Raw genomic sequence first — 21,704 nt, 5'->3', positions numbered from 1 at the left:
AGAACAAAACATTTTCCTGGATCCATCCCTGCTAATCTGAGTAGGTCTTCTTAGAGCATTCCCCCTGGAAGAGAGCTATCTGCTCCCCTCCAGTACCCAGCCAGTAACTCCAGTAGAAGGAGTGGAGGACTCAAAAGTATAGATGCCAGTGGCATGGCTGCTCCTTCCTTCCATCAGGAAGCCCAGGGCTCAGAGCATGGCATTCCTGCACAAATCAATTCACCACCAGGGGGTGAGGAGAGCCATCTCTGGCTGGATGGAGGCTGGGAGGTAAATGCTGGTGCCCAGTTGGTATAAGTGCCAGCCAGAGTCCAACTTCTCTAAAAAATTCATTCCCAACACACAAAGCTGGATGGTGACAGAGCCGGGGAAGCCAGCTCCTAATGATTTGGCTGGAGAAGGGGGTGTGGGTGACACAAATGCCCTGGTGTCCAGGAATCACAACCAACAGTCAAAAGGAACACAGCTAATCAGTGTGGAAGGAGGCGGGGAGAGGACCTGGGTGCATGGCCCCACCAGGGGCTTACTCATCAAACTTCCCTTCCCGAATGTGTTCAAAGGAGAAGGGTAGGAACTTGAAACCGGTCCCACTGTAGAATTTATTCTGGAACTCGATCCTGGAAAGAGGGAAAAGAACAGATGTCATTCCACAGAAACTTCTGTTTGTTTTTGAGAAAATATCTTGCTATAGTGCCCAGGTTGGCCTCCAGCTCCTGGGCTCAAGCAGTCCTTTTACCTCAGCCTCCCCAGTAACTGGGATAACAGGGATACGTCATAATGCCTGGCCCATAGAAACCTCTTGAAGCTTTTTGGGACTTCCCAGTAGACCCAAAAAGATGTGCTGTGCCTACCTTCCTCCAGGCCTCACATTCGTGGGTGCACTTGTGAAAACTCTGTTCTCAGTCCACTTCCCATAGTGCGGAAACCACTTTTAAAGCCCAGATCTGCCCTCAACAAGAACTCAATATAGGATGAGTGGACAGGGAGTTCCTCAGTTCCTGTTCTTGCGTTTTCCAGAGGGTGTTTATGCAGAACTCTTTGTAGAGAGCCACATGCAAAAAGCATCAAGTTGGCTTGAGTCTCTAACAGCAATGAAGTTCATGAAGAAGGGTCCCCCATGGGCCTTCCTGGAAAGGGCTTACATAAACCACCTCTAAGGGAAGCCCCTTCAAGGGTCCCTGGGCCAACACCACTGTTCTTGTTTGTTCCTTTTCTTCAGAGGAGGAAAGAGAAGGGGGGCTTGCGAGTGAATGCTGAAGGCTTTCAGTTTGAGGGCGGAAATTCCCAGGAAAGAGGGGAAGTTAGGAGGGGAAGTCTTCTCAAAGCAATGGCAAAAATATTCTCCAACCACAAAAACATCTGAGAAAAAATTCTTCTCTGGGGACCAAAAGGAAAGACAGGGTCTTAACTCCCTTCCCAGGCAGTGAGGCAACCATTCCTGCAGCTCTCCTTGGGGCCCTTTCTAACTCAGAGGGGCAGGAAGAAGTGGGAGCAGGGCTGCCTGGATCGCTTCCTCCCCCACTCGCCCTGGAGGGCTGCCCAGCAGCCAAAGCACCACCAAATATGGGCAGAAAAATGCATGATTCAGATGATAAAAAAGCCAAGGAGAGCTGCCCTGAGGCACAGTTTCCACTTGGTACTTTGTGACTCTTGGGGCACCACAACCCTGCAAGAACAGGCAGGCGTGGGGACTGTGAGGAGACAGGTGACGGGAGGGTACAGGGCAAAGGCTTCAGGAAACTTTAAGACTTCAAAAGTTCCCTAGCTTATCCTCTGGCCTCAGCTAAAAGGCGGCAAGAATTAAACAGGGAGTGGGAAATGGCCAGTGACACTGGGGGTTCCCAGAGGTCCTTTGGCTTGGGTTACTGGCTGAGGACACCAAGTGGCAGCTGTCAACTCCACCCCCTGGGAGAAGAGTAAAGCAGGATTTTCTGTGTGGGAGTGACAGTACTGCTTTGTCCCTCCACTCCCACATTCCGCAGGAGCTGGGCCAAGGTCCCAAAGCCTCCCTGGCCCTGGACACTTCCCATTTGAGATAGCCCACTCCTCCTGGGAAATAGGATCCAGGAGGGAATGGAATGGTCCTTCAAAGTGAAGTCAGTCACAGGGTTGCTCCAAGAGCAGTTCCAAACCAGGACCTGGGGTTCAATGCCCTAAAAATTCCTCCTTCAGGTTCCAGCTACTGAGGCTGCCTCTGCAGCCACATGGTGGGGAACAGGGGTAGCTTCTGCTTCTCTTCTGTTGGGTCTAAATGCTTTGTGTGTGTGTGTGTGTGTGTGTGTGTATGTGTGTGTGTGTGTGTGTGTTGCTGGGAATGGAACCCAGGGGTTCCTCACCTCTGAACTACATCCCCTGCACTTTTTAATTTATTTTGAGCCGGGCGCAGTGGTGCACATCTATAATTTCAGCAGCTAGGGAGGCTGAGGCAGGAGGAATACGAGTTCAAAGCCAGCCTCAGCAAAAGCTAGGTGCTAAGCAACTCAGTGAGACTCTGTCTCTAAATAAAATACAAAATAGGGCTGGGGATGTGGCTCAGTGGTAGAGCCCCAGAGTTCAATCCCCGGTATCCCCCAAAAAAGAAAAAAATTTATTTTGAGACAGTCTGGTCTCAAACTTGCCATCCTCCTGCCTCAGTCTCCAGAGTCACTGACTTAGCAACAGATTTATATATACTCTCTTCATTCTACAATTGATAGCCAGACAGTGAACAAGCCACACTACAGGGTCCAGCTCAAGACCACATTGGTGGAGTATACTGCCCCTGAATTCTAGTGAGGCAGTCAGAATTTTGACCCCCTGGCTGGCTAATCACACAATCCTAATTTCTAAACAAGGCAAATGGAGGAGGTGCTATGCGTTCAGATGGCCATGGGGGTACCACCCTTCTCTTGGTTCCCTTCTGCTTACCATGTGGGCCCACTGGGGTCTAAAAGGGGACACATATCTGGGATGAGACAATAAATTCTGCTGTGTGGGCAGACAGAAGATCCCTTTCACACCACCTGATACTGTCCCTCCCACCAGCTAGTACTTGAGGCTGGAGACTTAGGGTGGCCACAACCACAGACATCTTTTGTTTTTTCCACATTGCTGTGGATCAAACACAAGGCCCCACACATGCTAGCCAAGCAGTCAACCACTGAACTACATTCTCAGCTCAACATCTTATGCCTACCTAGGTTCATCTGACTTAACCTGTCTCCCCAGTCAGTGCTCCTTACCCCAAGCTCCCAGCACAAAACTGGAAAGCAATTTCCCTGTCAGTCTCCCCACCCTCCTCCCCTGAACCAAGGAAACATGCACTTCCTGAAAAAGTATAGACATAAAAGTCCTCTGTGCTGGGACAAGGACGGCCTCCTGGACACTCTGAAAGCTCTTTTTCTTTATGGGTCACTGCACTGCTCTCCTCAGGGAGTCTCCCTGGCTCTGCCATGCCCAAGCCACTAAAATGCACCTCTAGAATCCAAACCGCTATGAGGAGAACCTTGTGAAGGATGACAGGTTTCTCTATCATGGCTTCCAGGTCCCACAGGTGGCAAAGGACACCCAGTGACCCATAGAGACTAAATGGGAGACCAAAAGAGATCACTCCTACCATGGACAGAAAACCATTTTTCTTGACTGGGTGAAGAAGGAAGGGGTTCTGGGACCCCTTCCTTTTCTGGAGAGGTGTGACTGAGGCAGTTTTGGAAACTCAGTCTGGATTGAACTGCTTTTCTGGCTCTTTCTTCTCTCTCTGAGCAGTTCTGATGTCCTATCTGATGGTCCAAATGTCAGTCAATGATGTGAGTCAATGATGTCAGCGTAGAGCCACATTCCAGGGGTTTTTATTTCTCCTGGGGCTGCCTTATCTCAAACACTCCATGTTGTCAGACTGTGGCAACACTGCATTCCTTATGACAAAGTGCTTCCTATTTATGCCCAATTAACCATCAACAAATTTGTGATTGCACAAGTGTGAACATTCAGATACATGTAGAATCTGCTAGATAAGAAGGAATCAGGGCCTGGGGATGTGGCTCAAGCAGTAGCGCGCTCGCCTGGCATGCGTGCAGCCCGGGTTTGATCCTCAGCACCACATACCAACAAAGATGTTGTGTCCACCAAAGATTTAAAATAAATAAATAAATATTAAAAAAAAAAAAAAAGAAGGAATCAGGTTCCTTGGAAGGGAGGCCACGGGCAATAGTCTTTCTACAAAAACATCAGCTGTAACTACAATCAGATCCCTGCCTTATTCCTTCTCTGAGGAAGAAATATCTAACTATGGTGGGCAAGAAAACCAAGCATACAATGCATGGTAGGCAGGAGGAAAAGAGAGATACAACTCAGAAGACAGACAGACTTGGCAGATTAGTACTTAACCTGTTATGTTTTAAAATATGTCACCCACCTTCTTATAACAAGTCATGATTTTAGACTATTGCTGTATATGTTATCAAGTCAAATATTTTTTCCTCTCGTTCTCACTCAAGAGACTTGAGAACTTTGTGCAATGGAGTGGCCTTGGAATCGGGAAACACCACGGATGAAATAAGAAGCATGAGGATGCCTATGTTGGATCCTGGACAACCAGCAGGGATATCCCTGTGGCCATCTTCCACGGGACCAGCTGTTCCTACTTCTGAGCAGTGACCACAACTCTGAGCTCCTCCTGCTGCTCTGGACAACTGTTAAGACCCAAGAACCCTTGGCGCACATGCACATTCAGCCAGGAGAGGGCGCACAAGCACCAATTCTATTCACTTTTTGGGAGTGGCCCCAAAAGTGCCATTGGTGACACCCCTCCAAAGAAGGGATTCTGAAAGTTCAGAAAGGAGTTTTTCACTGTTTTTTTCTCTTCTGCCAATATTAACTAGTAAACAGAAATAAAACTATGACATGCAGCAGGCGTATTCCTTGCAAACTGTATCTGAAGAGCATTCAGATGGTATCACATGCTTCCTTTGGGGATCTCTCCTTTCCAAAGAGGCCAAAAGCCCTAGCCAGATGCCCTCTCTCCCAGGCATCCCACTATTCAGCAGGATAGCCACAATCTGTACCTGAACACCTGTTTAAAGGATATGCCAGAGCACTGCGAGGGACACTTGGTGTGTGCGTTATTTCCTGTTTGCTCCCAGTAACCTTATCACATGGATATTGTCCTCTCTCTCCATGTGAGAGAAAGGCAGGTTCAGAGAGGTGGTGCTCTGCTCAGTGCAGATCCAAACTCAAGTCAGCCTGACTCGGAAGCCTGTTCTCCTGTCACTCACCCACCTCCTCCTCAGACTCCTTCTGGAGAACATGGGAAGACACTTTCACTCAAAGGCCTTGTGAGCCTGAGGAAGAAGTAATTCTTTTTTGGATACTGGTGACTGAACCCAGGGGTTCTCTACTACTGAGCTAAAACCCAAGTCCTTTTTAATTTTTATTTTGAGACAGGGTCTTACTAACTTGCCCAAGCTGACCTCAAACTTGTAATCCCCCTGCCTCTACCTCCAGAGTCACTTGGATTATAGGCATGTGCCATCACACCTTGCAAGAAGTAATTCTCCTAGCAATGAAGCATGGCATCACTCCGGAGATGAGGCCCAAGTGTAGGCAGCCTTCCTCATGACCCAGCCTGCCTGCCTTGGCCATCTTTTCAACGGCTCTGTTCCAGCGCCTTGATGGCTCCTCACCCTGCCTAGGGAGGAGGTAATGAGCCTTCATGTGGGCTGGAATCAAGGTGGGGTAGTCACTGTTCCCTCAGCTCAGGGCTCAGGAGATAGAGACATGAACAAGAAAGAAAGGAGGCCAAGAGGGCAGACAAGAAAAAATGAGTCATCACAGGCTGGTTACGCAGACGCTCCCTCACCGGGAGTGGCTGAGGAAGTGTGGTGGGGAGGTTCACTGATAAGCTGAGAACAGGGAGCCAAGCCAGCGGTCTGAAACAGGCAGACTCCTAACCTCCAGGCTCCAAGTAAACAAGGCACTGGGTAGGGAGGAGGCAGCCAGGAGGGGAAGGGCCAAGCCAGAGAAAGCATCTACTGACATGGCGGCAGTCTCTCAGAGCAGCTTTTGAGGGAAGAGTAGTCCCAGCCAAAGCTTTGCTGCTTCCCCCATAACTGAGCATAACCAACTGTGAGGAGGTTGGGCTGTAATCCAGTCAGGAGAAAAGGCAAAGAAAAAGGAGAGCGAGAAGAGCTTGCCTCTCAGCAAGTGCTGCTAGATTTCCTCAGGTCTGGAGAACATGACAGACATTCAAAATCCTCTTCTGGCCTTAAGACCACCAAGACATCACTGAGGCAGGTTCAGTGAGTTTATGACCCCTCCATGAGGGGTGAGTGTTCCTCTGTTCCTCTGGGGACAGGATCCAGGGCTTCCAGAAACTCTGGATTTTGAGACTCCAAAAAGGAGGGAGAATCATAACATAAAGAAGGAAATGGAGCCCAGTGTGGTGGCGCCTGTAATCCCAGCAACTCAGGAGGCTGAGGCAGAGGATCATGAGTTCAAAGTCAGCCTCAGCAACTAAGCAACTCAGTGAGACCCTGTCTCTAAATAAAATACAAAATAGGGCTGGGGATGTGGCTCAGGGGTGAGTACCCCTGAGTTCAATACTAGTACCCCCTGTCAACCCCCGCCCCAAAAGAAGGAAATAGAGACCTAAAGGGTTGCCCAGTGTTTAGTATTAGTATGTCCCATGCACATTGAGAAATACTCATACTAAAAATTATTCACTGTTTAAAATTCAAATTTAACTCAGTGTCCTATTTTTTTATTTGCTAAATCTGACAACTCTCATTGAGGTCACCCGTCACAACCAAGTTTTCCCACTCCTGAGCTCACTCTCTCCAGGCAGAGCCATTAAGAGTCACACAGTACCTTAAAGAGAACAAGCAAGCAAACAAGAAAACCCAAAGTTGTCTTTCCGAAGCAGCTGCTTTAGTATACCCGGCTGTATGATGTAGCCAGGAACCCCCGGGCACAATGAAGCTGTTAAGCTACTGTCCTGCCCAAACAGCACTGGCACGGGGATAAAAGGATAAACCTGGGATGCAGTATGCTCTAGCCCTTTCCTGGACCAAGACTCTATAGTGCTTTTACTGCTCTAAAGATATGAGAGAAAAAAACAAGAACAAAATAATCTCAAAAAGAACACCAACTCCAGCAATGTGTTTTTTGTTTTTTTTTTTTTTTGGGGGGGGGGGATGAGCAGGTGGTAGTACTGGGGTTTTAACCCACGGGCACTTTACCACTGAGCTATATCCCCAGCCCTTTTTATTCAGATAGATAGGGTTTTGCTAAATTGCTGAGGCTGGGGGTGTAGCTCAGGCCTAGCTGCAAGAGGCCTTGGGTTCAATCCCCAGTATTGCCACAAACTAACAGAACAATAAATTGCTGAGGCTGCTCTCAAACTTGTGATCCTTCTACCTCAGCCTCCCAAGTCACTGGGATTATAGTTAAGTGCCACCACCTAGCTTCAAGAGAATTAGAGAACGCTAAGAGCAGGGGATGGGAACCTGATGACACTTACCAGGGAACCCTCCCTGAAACCCATGAAAAGATAAGCTAGGCTTTTTTGTGGTCTGTTTCCAAAGCTCAGTGCCAACACAGGCACTAGGGTAATGCCATGACAGCCAGCAAAGGGATAGCTCCCACCTCCTAGAAGACAGACCCTTGATTTTATGCAGACGGAGAGCCGTGCACTCCCTGCAGGCAAAGAGGATCCCACCCCTATCTCCTGCTCCTCACCAGTGTAACCGCAGTGCGTGAAGGAAGGCTGAGAGGCCCTCCATGATCAGCAGGATGGCCACGGTCAGTGTGGCAAAAGCGGCAAAGATGAAAAACAGCGCCAGCCCTCCAGCTAAGCTCTTCACACTCAGGCCAATGTGGATCACCATGGTCCAAAGCACCTCGGAGAGTTCTAGGAAATGGGGAGACACAAAGTCTGATTTAGTCTAACAAGAGGTGGCTGTGGACCTTGTATTTATCTCTGGCATCCTTCCCTGGGGGGTTCCTAGCCCTGTGGATTCCCACAGTTAGGTGGGTTCACCATGCACAGCTAAACTAGCATAAGTGGTAATCAAAGAAAAAGGATAGCGAGAAGAGGCCCCTCAGCAACTGCTGCTGGATTTCCTAAGGTCTGGAGAACATGTACTCATTCTGCTTGGATTCAGGTGCCAGAATAATTCTAGAACCTTCACATGCTGGATAAACCTTCAAGCAATTGAGGGTGTGCCCAGAGAAAGGAAAACCCACGGCTCTGGGTGGGAGGGAAACATACTCACGTGCATGAGCAAGGCTGAGCGCCCAGAGCCGCAGGTAGGAGGCGGTGTTGGAGATGCAGCCCAGGCAGTACTCAATGGTGTGGATGGCCTGGTGGACCATGGTGTCCGCAAAGTCAAACTGTTGTGGGAGGTAATCAGAGAGATGGTATCAGGCCAGTAGGGAGTGCAGGAGTACTGAGTTGTTTCTTAGTACTTTTGAGCCCAGGCCAGTTCAGGGGACTACACTTCTTAAGTCTGGCACCTCACCTTTGGAGGGGCTGGGAACACCCAGTGCTGTACTCAGGTACTTAGTACAGAGATGCCTTCTCCAGAAATCCTGCCTGGCTTGACTCCCAACTGGGAAACCCTACCCCTTCAATATACTACACTGCATTGATTTCCCCGCAAGTATTGGAGAGTGAACCAGGGGTGCTTTACGACTTCAGTCCTGTTTATTATGACACAGGGTCTAAGTTGTTCAGGTTGACACTGAACTTGTGATCTTCCTGCCTCAGCCTCCCCTCCTAAGTGGCTGGTTAACGAGATTCTTCTCAACATGTTTGTTTTCTCTCCCTGCTGGGCTTTGAACTCAAATCAGGTATGTGCTGTGTCTGGCACTCAGTTGGGAGGAAGACTGGGCTTGGGATCATAAGGACTTGTCAGTGGACTGAGCCCAGCTGATTCCCACCATCTGCTGATGCCCACCAGGGAGCCCTGCTGGGAATCTGGCAGCACTCTCAAGCCTGCAGAAGACTAAGCCTCTATGACATCTTTACTTATTCTTTTATAGGCTTTTGGGATCAAAATCACCTTTTTCTTCTGTGACTTCTGAAAACATTACCAGGAAAAGTTTGACAGTCTTACCAATTCCCACATGGATAGCTGCTTAAGGCCAAACAGCTTGCCTTGGGTTTTTGTTTTCCTCATGCTCCCTTTCTTCCAGCTTTCCTTTCAACATCAAGAATTATTTCTAAAAGAAAGAGGTGGGCTAGAACAGGCTCTGAGGAGTCCACTTTAAGGACTGCTCCAAGAACAACTGGGGGAAATACAGGTTTTTGAGTAGTATATTCTAGAAGCCCCAGGTGGAATAATCAATAGCCCATAAAAGACCACAGGACATTCTCCTTCTTGGGTCTCCTCCCTAGAGCCCAGCCTAGGAGCCTCATGGACCTCAGGACTCCTGTGGCTCAGCCACTGCCTGGCCCTCAGGTCAGTGTCTGTATTTCACCCCAGTTTCTAAACTGTATTTAGGGACTAGGCTGGTAAAGCCAAAGTGCAGTGGGACCAGTTCCAGCACGCCACCTCTCACGAATACCTCACTCTGTTTCACCTCTGACTATGCCCTGCCTTATTTCTGGACTTTTCTCAAGAAAGAGGCTCTTTGAATCTCTTACCTACCCTGAAAACACAGTAACCCTAGTTTCCCTGAGGTACCTTAACCCTAGCAATGCTGTGAGCAGCTTTTCCCCACTACTGCTGTCTGTGCTGAGGGGAAGTCAAGTCCACAGCTCTAAGACGCCCAGGGGCTCCTTGAGAAGCTGCCCTTTTTAGCATTTTTATTCCCCTTAGGATTCTCCCATTGAAAAAGGAAAGGGAGAGGGGGAAGCTACCCTTCCAGGCATTATCCTCACTTTCTCCTCTCCTTCACTCCCATCTTCCTGCTTGGTCATAGTTTCTGAGGTGATGTGAGAAGTAAGTGAAAAATCTAGCCCAGCATTTGGAAGCAATGTCACTCAGCACTGGCCCCACAGAAGTCAACTTGGACGGAACCATGAGTCAAGGAGCACTCCCCATCTGCAGGCTTATCTCAGCTTTCCCTGGCTCCATTCATTCCATATCTTGGCTTCTGCCTTCTTCTGAGGAAGGTGGCCACCTCACCTCCCTATGGTTAAATACTATGTCCTTGACTATGTTTCTGTCACTTCCTCCTTCTTGAGACACTTGCTTTCCCTTGAACTTTATTATTCTAACTTTCTGAACATTCTTTATTCAATCTCCACCACAGTTCTTCCTTAAACACTGAGGTTCCCTGGAGTTCCAACCTCAGCCCTTTAGGTCTTTCCTGTGGGACTGCCACTCAGGGCCTCAACAGTCCCAAATGAACATCTCCATCTCCCTGTTGCCTATTCTCAATTAGCTGTGCTATGTGTTGCTGTGCTGCACTTTCTGGTACACCACAGGCCTTGATTCAAACAACCTGAACAAAATTAATTAGCTGCTCCCCTCTGCCTCCCAAAAGACCTATTTCCGTTCCATGTCCAATCCTGGCAGTCTATCTTACTCGCACCCTCTATATTCACTAAGGCACTGGGGCCTTAGCTTTTGAAGCCAGGGGTGCTTCACCACAGCACTATATCCCCAAACCTTTTTAGTTTTATTTATTTATTGGGTCCCAGGGATTGAACTCAGGGGCACTCAACCACTGAGCCACATCCCCAGCCCTATTTTGTATTTTATTTAGAGACAAGGTCTCACTGAGTTTCTTAGTACCTCGCCATTGCTGAGGCTGGCTTTGAATTCATGATCCTCCTGTCTCAGCCTCCTGAGCTGCTAGGATTACAGGTGCCTTTTTATTTTTTGAGACAGGATCTAAGTTGCTGAGGCTGGCCTTCAACTTCTGATCCTCCTGCGTTAGCTTTCCAAGTTGCTGGGATTATAGGTGTGCACCACCGCACCTAGATTCAGCAGCTTTTACTTTGGGTATTTTTGTTGTTATTGTTTATTTATTTTTAGTTATAGTTGGACACAATACCCTTATTTTATTTATTTATTTTTATGTGGTGCTGAGGATCGAACCCAGGGCCTCGTACATGCTAGGTGAGCAGTCTACTGCTGAGCCACAACCCCAGCCCAGCTTTTACTTTCTTAATGTCTCATATTGGCCCCTTCATTTCCAACTCCTCCTATAAATGCCTTACTTCACTTCAGGCTGCCCAATTCTTTCCTGAATCACATCAGACTAGATGGTGTCCCTGTCTTCAGACTGTGCCCCCCCCCCAACAACCCCTACAACTCTAACCCTGGAGCTAGTTCAGCAATGCACATGTGCCTGTGTTGCTCCAGCTTTTCCACTCTCTGATGGCTCCTGTTGCCCCAAGGAGGCAATAACTACTATGGCATGTTTCTGCCAAACCTCTAGTCTCATCTCCCACCAGTCCTCCAACTCCTGACTCTGCTCCAGCCAAGCTGAACACCTGCTCATCTCCACCCCCAGAAACCCCTGCTTGGCCAGGCTATGCTCAGGAATAAGTCCCTGAGGGAATCTTTTTCTGAATTCTTCCCAACCTCATCCCAGTGTTTCTCAATGCCTTATCTGTGCTCCCACAGCATCCTGAGCAGTGCCCATCATGGCATCCGCCACCCAGACTGTCTCCCCACTTTGGGAGATGCTTAAAGGCAAGAACTATGGGCTTTTTTCCCTTGGTCTCTACAGCACTAAACATATGGCTTGACACACAGAAGGTGAATGAATGACTAGATGGGTTGGTGAGTGTTTGGACAGGTGGGTGAGTGTGGGGATGAGTTGGTGAATCACCTCATGAGAAGCCAGTGGGGAGGGGGCTGCTGACCCTTGCTGAGTGGTTACAACTTTTTAAAAAATATATATTTATTTATTTATTTTTAGTTGTAATTGGACACAATACCTCTATTTCACTTATTTACTTTTATGTGGTGCTGAGGATCAAACCCAGGGTCTCAAATGTGTGGGGTGTGCTCTCTACCGCTAAGCCACAACCCCAGCCCCTAGTTACAACTTTTGAGACTATCAAGTGTCCTGGTCCTTATTTGCAACTAAAATGAGTGCCTCCCAGGGAGAGAACAATGTCCTACATGGAACACACAAGGGTTTGCATCCAAGCAAAATGGGGACATTCTAGAAGCAGGCTGGACTTTTTAAGGGAATTTTCTTTGTTTAGTATCATTATGTAACTGATATAGTTACCTAAATTTGGCTGAAGAGTATCAGTGCCTGATAAAGATACAATGTTATGACTATTAAGGAAGCACAGTGAACTAAATCTCTGAGTTGGGTGGCCAAAGACTGGGAAGGCTGAATTAGAGTCTATCTTCTTTGACTGTCCAACCCAAAGGACATGGCTACAAACAAGGACATTGATAAAAGATGGCTGGCTGACCCATTCTGACTAAGACCATGCATTGTGTACTCGATGAGGACAACATTTAGAATGCAATACTGTGGGAGGTGGTGATACCGGGAGAAGGTTGGGTTCCTTGCTAACGTGGAACACAGTCTCCCCAATCATGCCAGGCAGCTCAGCCAATGACTGCACAGAACAAAGAAAATCCTTGATGCCAGCAAAGGAGCCTCTCCAAATGTCAGGAAGACAAGCACTGCCTGTTTTACACAGGACAGTGAGGTTTTCCATTCCCATTCCACTGCCCTTAGAGAGGACCAGGAGAGCCAGGAAAGGAAGGGTCTAGGCATTTTAAAGAAGTTTTGTTTTGTTTTTCGGGGGTGGGAGGGTAGGGGAAAGATGTAAACAGTGCAGCAAGGCCTTTTAAACACCCAATTCAGAACATGTGTTGCCAAATGAAGTATTGCTGAGCTAGAAGGCCTTCCACTCTAGATGTGGCCTGCATATTTAGCCAAACTTCTTTTCATTCTGTTGCTCTTAACATTTGTCTGATATATAAATTCTTCACCAGACAGATTACTCTTCCTGGGATGCATCCGAGAGGCAAAGCCTCCTAAAAGTTGTCTCCCTCTCCACTGGGTCACATGGAGGTAGAGCTGACCCCAAGCAAGTGTCTAGTGATTCTAAGGGGAAGCATCAAGCTGATGAGGGCAGCAGGATGTGGCTGGCTGCATCTCAGACAGGGAGGAAGGGTAAGCTATGCTCATAGGCACTCAGAGGAGCAGGGCGCACAGCTACCCCCAGTGGGAGAGCAACGACATCACAGGAGAGGAACATGAAGACCCAATGGGACTTAGCCCCCAAGGGAAGTCACTTCAAGAATGCCAGTGCAGACATTGCTTGCAGCTCCTTCAAAGCCACTCTTAGAGGTATTAGATCTGCAAAGTCAATGACACAAAGACAGAGGTGATCAACATGAGATGCAGTTAATGGAGATGAGCTTTTTCAGAACACAGGCTCACAAACTGGTTAGAAATGGCCAGTGAGATGCAGGATGCACAGTGTCATGTGTGTGGCCCCAGGGTGTTGCAGGGTCAGAGTGATCACAAGGATGGGAAAAGAGAAGCCCCCAAATAAACATGAAGGCTTTTGTCTTACCACTTCGTCCTCGGTAGGCTTGAAAACACAAATTTACACTTAGTGGGAATGCACGCCACACGCAGGGTCATAGGTTATGAGCACATACTACTGCCTGCTTCTTGGGGAGGACTGGCAATGAACGTTACATGGACTAATAAATTAGTCTACACACGCAAAATGAGAATAGCAGGAACTGAGAGCAGTAAGATAAATATTTTTAAAGGCACCCCAATGCTTGCAATTAAAAAAAAAAATCATATACACGGTTGAAAGCAGTCAGACAGACTGAAAAGTTCAATCTAGGTCCTCTACTCATTTATACTTTAAAAATGAACATTTTGCCAAGGGAAGAGGAGCCCAAGTTCGGGACCAGACTTGGAAATATAGCAAAACTCTGTCTCAAAAAAACAAAAGCACACAAAACAATGGGGGAAAAAAAACCCAAAACAAACAAACAAAAAAGAACATTCTGTTTTAATAAATAAAATGAATAGTTAATATTTAATAGTTCAATTCAGAGACTTTATGCTATGAATGGTCAGGTAATGACCTATAAAAAAAAAAAGAGGCAAATAAAAAGTAATAATAAAGGGGCTGGGGCTCAGAGCTAGAGTGCTTGCCTAGCATGTGCAAGGCCCTGGGTTCGATCCTCAGCACCTAATAAAAATAAATAAATAAAATAAAGATATTGTGTCCAACTACAACTAAAAAAATATTTAAATAATAATAATAACAAAAACAAAATATCTACAACAAGAACACATCAGTAGCATAGGACTTAAAAAGTACCACTGATTGATTATACTCTTGTTAACAATGTAAACAGAACAACCGTCAGAAGGATCAAGGGACAAAGAAGCCATCCTGAGTAGTCTGTTTCGGGTAACAAGAACTGGGATGCTGGGTGCTGCTTGGGCTGAGGAGAGCAGTTAGCAGCTGAGACTGTGTGCAGAGTACTGCATGCGCCATGGAATTCAAGAAGAGCAGAGCAAAGCTGCTGTGGGCTCTATAGGCAACACTGGAGTTAGAGCAAGGGCCCACAGAAAAAGCTGTGGTACCCTAAGCAGCCCAGAGGGCAAGTTGACTGTTAGTATTTTTACTTTTCAAGAAGACTGGAGTGAGCTTCTTAGGAAAACAAGACTAGGACTGACCCAAGGTGGAAGGAGAGGAAGCCCACACCACTGGATCTTACCTCTTCTGCGTCCTCTGAATGGGTGGAGAGCTGGTCATGCTGAATAATCTCAGCATCCTCCTCTGTCGGTCCGTTGCCCACCCTGATCCCACCAAAGTTGAGAGTTCCCTACACAGATGAACAGAAAGAGTAGAATTTGCCTGGGCTTTAATGTGACATTCTGTGAGGTGAGGAAGGGCGATGGTTAGTACATACAAACCTCAGAAGAGCATATATCCTAACAACAAGGGCAAAACTCACTAATTGAACAGCTAAGTAAAAATGAACAACTGTTCCCACCCCAACCACCACTGCCCCAGACCCTACAGGTGGTAACCTGAATTTACCACCTCAGCCAGCTGCACCAAGAGGCATCAACCTAGCCTTGATCGATGCCGAGAACCGTGCTTGAATGAAAACTGAATACAAACACACTCTCTTAACAAGTGCACCTCTATCAGTAAAGGCTGCAAGGGCTTAAATTTTGTTGGAAATAAAGATTAGGCTTTCTAAGAGGGAGAGAAGCCAAGAGACATAGTGAGTGCATGCTAGTCTGATAAGCTTTCAACAGGAGCCCAGGAGTTCCAGCAATCTCTCCCAGAAATGTGCAGGATCTCTGCCCAGGACCAAAGGACTGCCTAGATTAGGGAAGTAAAAAAATTTAATGTACATTCACTTAATGTACATTTATTTGTGGCTAGAGAATACTGAGTTAAAAAATAACAACAGATCAAAGAGGTGCTTCGGAGAGTTTTGGAGTGTTAAAATGACTGTTACAGGGCAGAAACTGACTTGGCGTTTGTTCCTTCTGTCTTCATAAGTACAGTCTTCAGCAGAAGGGTGTACAAGTTTGATAGAATTTTAAAGTCAACTTGAGAAGCAGCCCTAGAACCACTTCATAAGTCTCTTTCCAGGAAAGAGGTGGAGGGCTATCCTCCTGCAAAATGGCCTATGGGGCAGCAGCACAATGTGCAAGAAGGTTTGGCCAACTACCCTGTGGTTCTTCTCCTTAGCTTCACCTTTTGGGGTACCCCTTTTACCACAATTCACTGGCTAGCTCAGACCCCAATGTTTTCACAGATTCTCCCTTTTTTTTTCTTCTGAGTGGGGGTACTTGGGATTAAACTCAAGTATTTAAACCGTGTTCAAATACTTAGGCCTTACCCCTAAGCCATATCCCTAGCTCTCTTTTTTTTTTGAAATGGGTCCTTGCTAAGTTACTGAGACTGGCCTCAAACTCACAATCCTCCTGCCTCAGCCTCCCAAGTTGTTGAGATTATAGGCATGTGGTTCCATACTCAATTAGAGTCTCCCTCTTTTTCTAACAGTGGTCCTCATATGCTGGTCAAAAAAACAGCAGCATTATAATCATCTTAGAAGCTATACTTTTAAAAAAACTTTCAAATACTATCTCCAGAAATTATAAATATGGTAGGTCTAAGGTGGGGCACAGTAAATCCATATTTAAAAAATATTCCCCCACGTAGAAATTACCTAATCATTGTGAAGAGTCTATAAAAATGTATAACACATGTACCATTTGGGATAGCGCAATCCCATTGTGTGACATGCTTGCAAAAAGCTATACAAAGATATTCCCCAAATTGTTTATAATGGCAAAAAATTGGGAATAACCAACACATCCATCAATGAGAAAGTGATTATGTAATTTTGGCATATCCAACAATATTCTCTGGAATGCCAAGCTACTTAGAGAGTAGGCATCACTGTGAAATAACTAATAATACACATTCAATCTTAAATAAATAAATAAATAAATAATAAGGGGCAGAAGAGCCACAGTTTAAAACCCAACTCTTAATGTGTTTCCCTGCACCCACATACACACACACACACACACACACACACACACAAATTGTATCCAAAGATGACAGATATATGCTAGAGGCAAAGCCCCTCCCTATTAATAATACCCTGGAGGAGGAGGAAAACTGCAGTGGGAACCAATGTTTTCTTCTTAGTTATTACTATGCACACTCTCCAGCCAAGTGTACCTACTATTTTATTTTTCAAAGTGTCAACAGGGGATTGTCTGGACCATAGATAACTTTTATTTCTTCTTCCATTTATCTATTTTGTTTTAATACCCTAAGAAACCAACCCAAAGTTTATGGGTGATTCTGATATGTAGTCATATTTGGGAACCACTGAAACCTGTGTACCTCCAGATAAGGCACAAAAGATACCTGACCACTCTCAAAACAGGGACTAAAAGTGTTTAAAAAAAAAAAAAAAAAAAAGCACAAAAGTTGGGAGCAGTGGTACAGCCCTGTAATCTCAGTGACTGGGAGACTCAGGTAGGAGAATTGCAAACTTGAGGCCAGCCTCCACAAATTAGTGTGACCATGTCTCAAAATTAAAAATAGGCATAGTGGCGCATGCCTGTAATCCCAGTGGCTCCTGAGGCTGAGGCAGGAGGATCGCAAGTTCCAAACCAGCCTCAGCAACTTGGCAAGGCGCTAAGCAATTCAGTGAGTCCCTGTCTCTAAATAAAAATACAAACAGGGCTGGGGATATGGCTTAGTGGTCAAGTGCCCCTGAGTTCAATCCCCAATACCCCCCACCAAAAAAAAAAAAAAAAAAAAAAAAAACAAACAACAACAAAAGGCTGGGTATGTCTGTAGCTCAGTGATAGAGCATCCCTGGGTTATATCCTCAGTGTCCCCTCCCAAAATAGGGGCACAAGAGGGAACTCCAGTGTGTCCTGAGCTGGGTTATAGGCTTCAGGATGGTTTCAGGATTCAAAGCTACCAAAGCAAAAGGCTTTTCTGCTTTTTCAACCAGCAGATAAAGTGAGGGCAGACAGGTTAAACCTCCCAGCCAGACAATAACAAGTACCTCCTCAGAATGCAGAGAATAAGAGTTATGGATAGGGGGATGAAAGACACACATCAGCACAAAAACGGAAATTAAAACTGTGATACACCACTCACAGACAACTAAGAGGACAAAAACCAAATCCGTGTTCAAATACTCAGCCCTCTGACATTAAGAATCTAGAGCCCTTCTTGTAGAGTGGTCATCCTGAAGCCATTGAATGGGCTGCTCCCCAGAAGCAGATGTTTGGTTAAAGAACCACTGAGATAAGAAGACACTAAGAATGTGAAGGGCTCCAGACTGGGATTTTTGACTTGGAATTTGTCGTAGAAGTCACTGCCAGGTTTAAAAGCATCAAGACCTTCTCAGAAGTACTTTATGATGCTAAGACTAGCAGAAATAAAAGTGCACGGAAAGAACATTAATAATGGGCTGTATGTGTTTTAAGGGTTTTATTTCTTACAGGAAAAAGAAAGTAAGCCCCTACACTTGATTAAAATTTCTTTTGACCCAAAATACCAGCCCCTTTAGAGTAGTTCTAATAGGAGGGCTAAGCATTTTTCCAAAAGGATCAGGAACACCTATTGGAGGAAATGGTTATCCATCTAAGTACTTCATTTTCTTTAAAGGAGTATATGCTACTAGAACATGCAAGTACATGAGTAATCACCATAATCACCACTAGGGAGATTCTTTTTTAAATCTTGTAGATTCATAATCTAGAATATAGTGAGCTAATTTGATATTAGTGCATTATGAGATTGTGGTTAAAAGATGTTTTTTTAAGGACAAATACTCAAATGCTAACATTCAAAGTATTATTACTGAATCACAACTTAGTATCAGAAGAGGGGAAAATCAAGACAGAAGATGACTTTGGTTACTACACTGGATATACAGTAGGCACAAGACACATGGGAAAGTGGAGGTCTCACTGAAACAGCTGAGGACATAAGGGTTTCTGAGTCTTTCACAAAAAGGAAACATGTACACATTCTCACTTTAAAGAGCATTAAATAATTTTGCTAAAAAGGACCCAAAGTCTAAGAATCATTCTGAAGCAGAACTCTAAAGTACAGGAAAACCAATTTAAGAATCACAGAGATGTTTTTGCCTCCCTGTTGAAAAATCATCCAATACATGGTCACAAAATACAGACACAAAAGTAGATGAGTCCAAGAGCTGCCATTTTGGTTTAAGATGATGGGACTCAGAGAGGGTACAACAGCCACTTCACTCCCATGGATAGAACTATACTTACATATTTGAATAGAAACTTAGTAGATCAAGTAAAGATGATACCAGAATCTATTCTTAAGAGATGGAAAGCTCTTCTGTCATCATCTCAATGAGGAACAGGACATACTTCCCAAGAGTGCACATGTCCCATGCTCTCAACCATGTTTAAAAAAAAAAAAAAATTCTGCTGCACTGTTTGCCACCTCCTTAACAAAATGTTTGGTTTGCTGGATTTAATTCACTCACTGTTGCAGCCGCTGCTGCCTCTAGTCCCTGTTGGCTCGGGGTTGGGCTGACTGGGGCCTCCACAGGTTGCCCTTCCTGATAGTGAATGGAAGAAAAGAAGAAGGGAGAAGAAAACACAAGAGGGAGAAAGGGAAAGGGGAGACGAATGGAGGGTACATGGAAGGATGAAGATGGTCAGAAAAGGGAGAAGGGTCTTGTAATTCAACTGCTCTCCAATAGGAGGGAAAATCTCACAGCTACATGAGAGTCATGCAACAAGATCTTTTGGGTTTTCTCAGGCAGTGCAATATGTAAGCATTACTGGATAGCCAGAAATTACACACAACACTGAATGTTTGGCAATTCTAACTTTGTGTGTGTGTGTGTGTGTGGAATTCATATGCACATATACATTAAGCAAACATACATATATGTTGCTTTGGGGGGGAAAACATGCTTTAAACCAAACCTTTTGACCAGATGTGTTGGTTGGTTGAAGTATAATTAAAAAAAAAAAAAAAGTCTCAGTGTCATTCCTGTGGTCACCCAGGCAAATCACATGAGTGGGTTCACCTGTCTGTAGCTTTTGCAACCTTGTTTTGGCTGATGCTGCATCTAGACAGGTTCAGGCCTGGATTCTGATGAGCACAGCATGAATAAAGCATGACCAGGAAAGGTAAAACTTATGATTTGTTCTAACCCAGCTACTAAAGCTGAATCCGTATGTTTGAGCAGCAAGTAAATAATTCTGACTTTGGCAGGCCTAGTTCTCATGCTGGGATATAACATGAATGTGTTTTAAGAGTGTACAGATTTGTGCACAGCTAATTATATCATCTGAGAAATCATCTTGTTATTTACTTACTTATTTGTTTATTTCTTTTTGCAGTACTGGGGATTGGACTTATGGCCTCACATATGCTAGGCAAGTACTCTACAACTGAGCTACATCCCCAGTCTTATTACCTAGATCTTAAAAAAAAAAAAAAGTCTAGTAATTTTTAATAGTAGATATACACTTACCAAATGCTTCCTCCTCAAATATTGATGGCGAAGAACCAGTGGCTTAAACAGTAGCATCCAAGGTACACACAGTAGAGCAACCACTACCAGGAAACACTGAATTCCTTTCTGCAAAATAAGGACAGGGCACGTCACTTTAAAGTACATTAATCAGATGTACAGTTTCTAAATCCAGCACAAATTTCCTCCAAACAGTTCTTTCTTACTGATATATTAATAACACTGTCTAGTGTCTCATATTACTTCACAGATGCTGTGGCAAACTCAAGAATTGTTCCATAAGAGGATAGTTCTAAATTTCATCTTTTCTAGATATAGAAATGACAGTGAACCCTCCAAGATAAGACAAATGGTGTCAATTTACATCTGGGTGTATGGGCCTAAAACTAAATATTACAGAAGGGTATTTTAGGTTTTTTTTAGGGTCAGAGAAACATGTGGCTTCCTGACGACCAATGAGAGCCACCCTCTGGGTTGACACACCTGTCCAGAATACAGCATTGAAATACCAGAATCCGGATAGGAAAAGAGGAACATGTTGATGAAATGGATCAGAAGGCTAGGTGCGTTCTCAGAAGAATGAGCATCATAGGCTGTCCATTTGTAAAAAATTAGGATAACCAAGTAGCCGAACAAAGAGGACATGAAGATCACTTCAGGAATAAATCCAAAGTAAATATTCAGGGGCTTCTTGAAATAGCTAAAAAGGGAAAGAGGAAAAAAAAATGAAGATTATGGCTCAATAGACCAGGGCCACTCCTTCACTGAATATAATATTCACTACATTTTTCACCCAGGAGCACTTTTATGTTATGGGGGACTGAACCCAGAGCTTCCCTCATGCCAGGCAAGCAATGAGTTACTTCCCTGCCCTTTTTGAGAGAGGGTCTTGCTAAGTCGCCCAGTCTGGCTCCCTCAATTCTGTCTGTATCACTTTAAACAACAGCAGCACCCAGAAGCACTGGAAGCAACAGAGACAATGTAGAATTAACTACCACTTTCAAATTTCTGGGTCTTGAATGGCTTCAGAACCATGCCTACCATTCTCTCCATGAGAAAGAGACTAAAAAATTTAGTGTACTTTGGGACTACAGTTTATAACTTTAAGTGAGTTTCACATTAAGGAAGAAAAATAATTCACTCAATTTGATGAAAATTGTCTACTAATTTGCTTTCAAAGATTTTTACTGCTGGGCTGGGGTTGTGGCTCAGTGGTAGAGCACTTGCCTAGCATGTGTGAGACAATGGGTTCGATTCTCAGCACTGCATATAAATAAAGCCCATTAACAACTAAAAAACCTTAAAAAAAAATTTACTGCTGTGCAAACTGCTAAGGGACTACAATTTAGCTTCATTTAAGACCATAAGATTTCTGAAAAATTACTTCTCTAATATAGTCAGGTTCTGAGTTATTAATGCCTCCCCAAATATGATATGATGTCTTTAGGCAAAAGCATTATCTGAATAATTCATTCTTTTTTTTTTTTTGGTACTGGGGATGGAATCCAGGGGTTGCTTAACCAATAAGCCACATCCCCAGCACTTTTTATTTTGAGACAGGGTCTCGCTAAGTTGCTTAGAGCCTTGCTAAGTTGCTAAAGCTGGTTTTAAACTTGTAATCCTTGGATAGGTGCAGTGGCAAATGCCTGTAATCCCAGCAGCTCAGGAGGCTGAGACAGGAGGATCTCAAGTTCAAAGCCAACCTCAGCAATGGCAAGGCACTAAGCAACTCAGTGAGACCCT

General features: G+C 45.1%; 1 protein-coding gene across 4 annotated transcripts in view; it reads right to left on the bottom strand.

Annotated features, from left to right (window-relative positions):
- Window positions 1-438: 438 nt before the first annotated feature.
- Window positions 439-21,704, bottom strand: part of Atp6v0a1 (ATPase H+ transporting V0 subunit a1) — a 57,642-nt gene continuing 36,376 nt past the window's right edge. For all 4 annotated transcript variants that reach the window (XM_026386696.2, XM_026386697.2, XM_026386698.2 and 1 more), the window contains 6 exons: window positions 20,445-20,661; window positions 19,962-20,069; window positions 14,658-14,765; window positions 8,250-8,367; window positions 7,714-7,885; window positions 439-617 (listed from right to left, as the gene is read on the bottom strand). In XM_026386696.2, the coding sequence (XP_026242481.2) occupies window positions 524-617; window positions 7,714-7,885; window positions 8,250-8,367; window positions 14,658-14,765; window positions 19,962-20,069; window positions 20,445-20,661 (817 nt within the window). In that variant the 3' untranslated portion in view covers window positions 439-523. The remainder of the gene's footprint in view (window positions 618-7,713; window positions 7,886-8,249; window positions 8,368-14,657; window positions 14,766-19,961; window positions 20,070-20,444; window positions 20,662-21,704) is intronic.

Source organism: Urocitellus parryii, chromosome 7 (genome assembly GCF_045843805.1).
Source record: "Urocitellus parryii isolate mUroPar1 chromosome 7, mUroPar1.hap1, whole genome shotgun sequence".
NCBI classification, from domain to species: domain Eukaryota; kingdom Metazoa; phylum Chordata; class Mammalia; order Rodentia; family Sciuridae; genus Urocitellus; species Urocitellus parryii.
The sequence above is the reverse complement of the archived record's forward strand: the minus strand, read 5'-3'. Positions and strand labels throughout refer to the sequence as shown.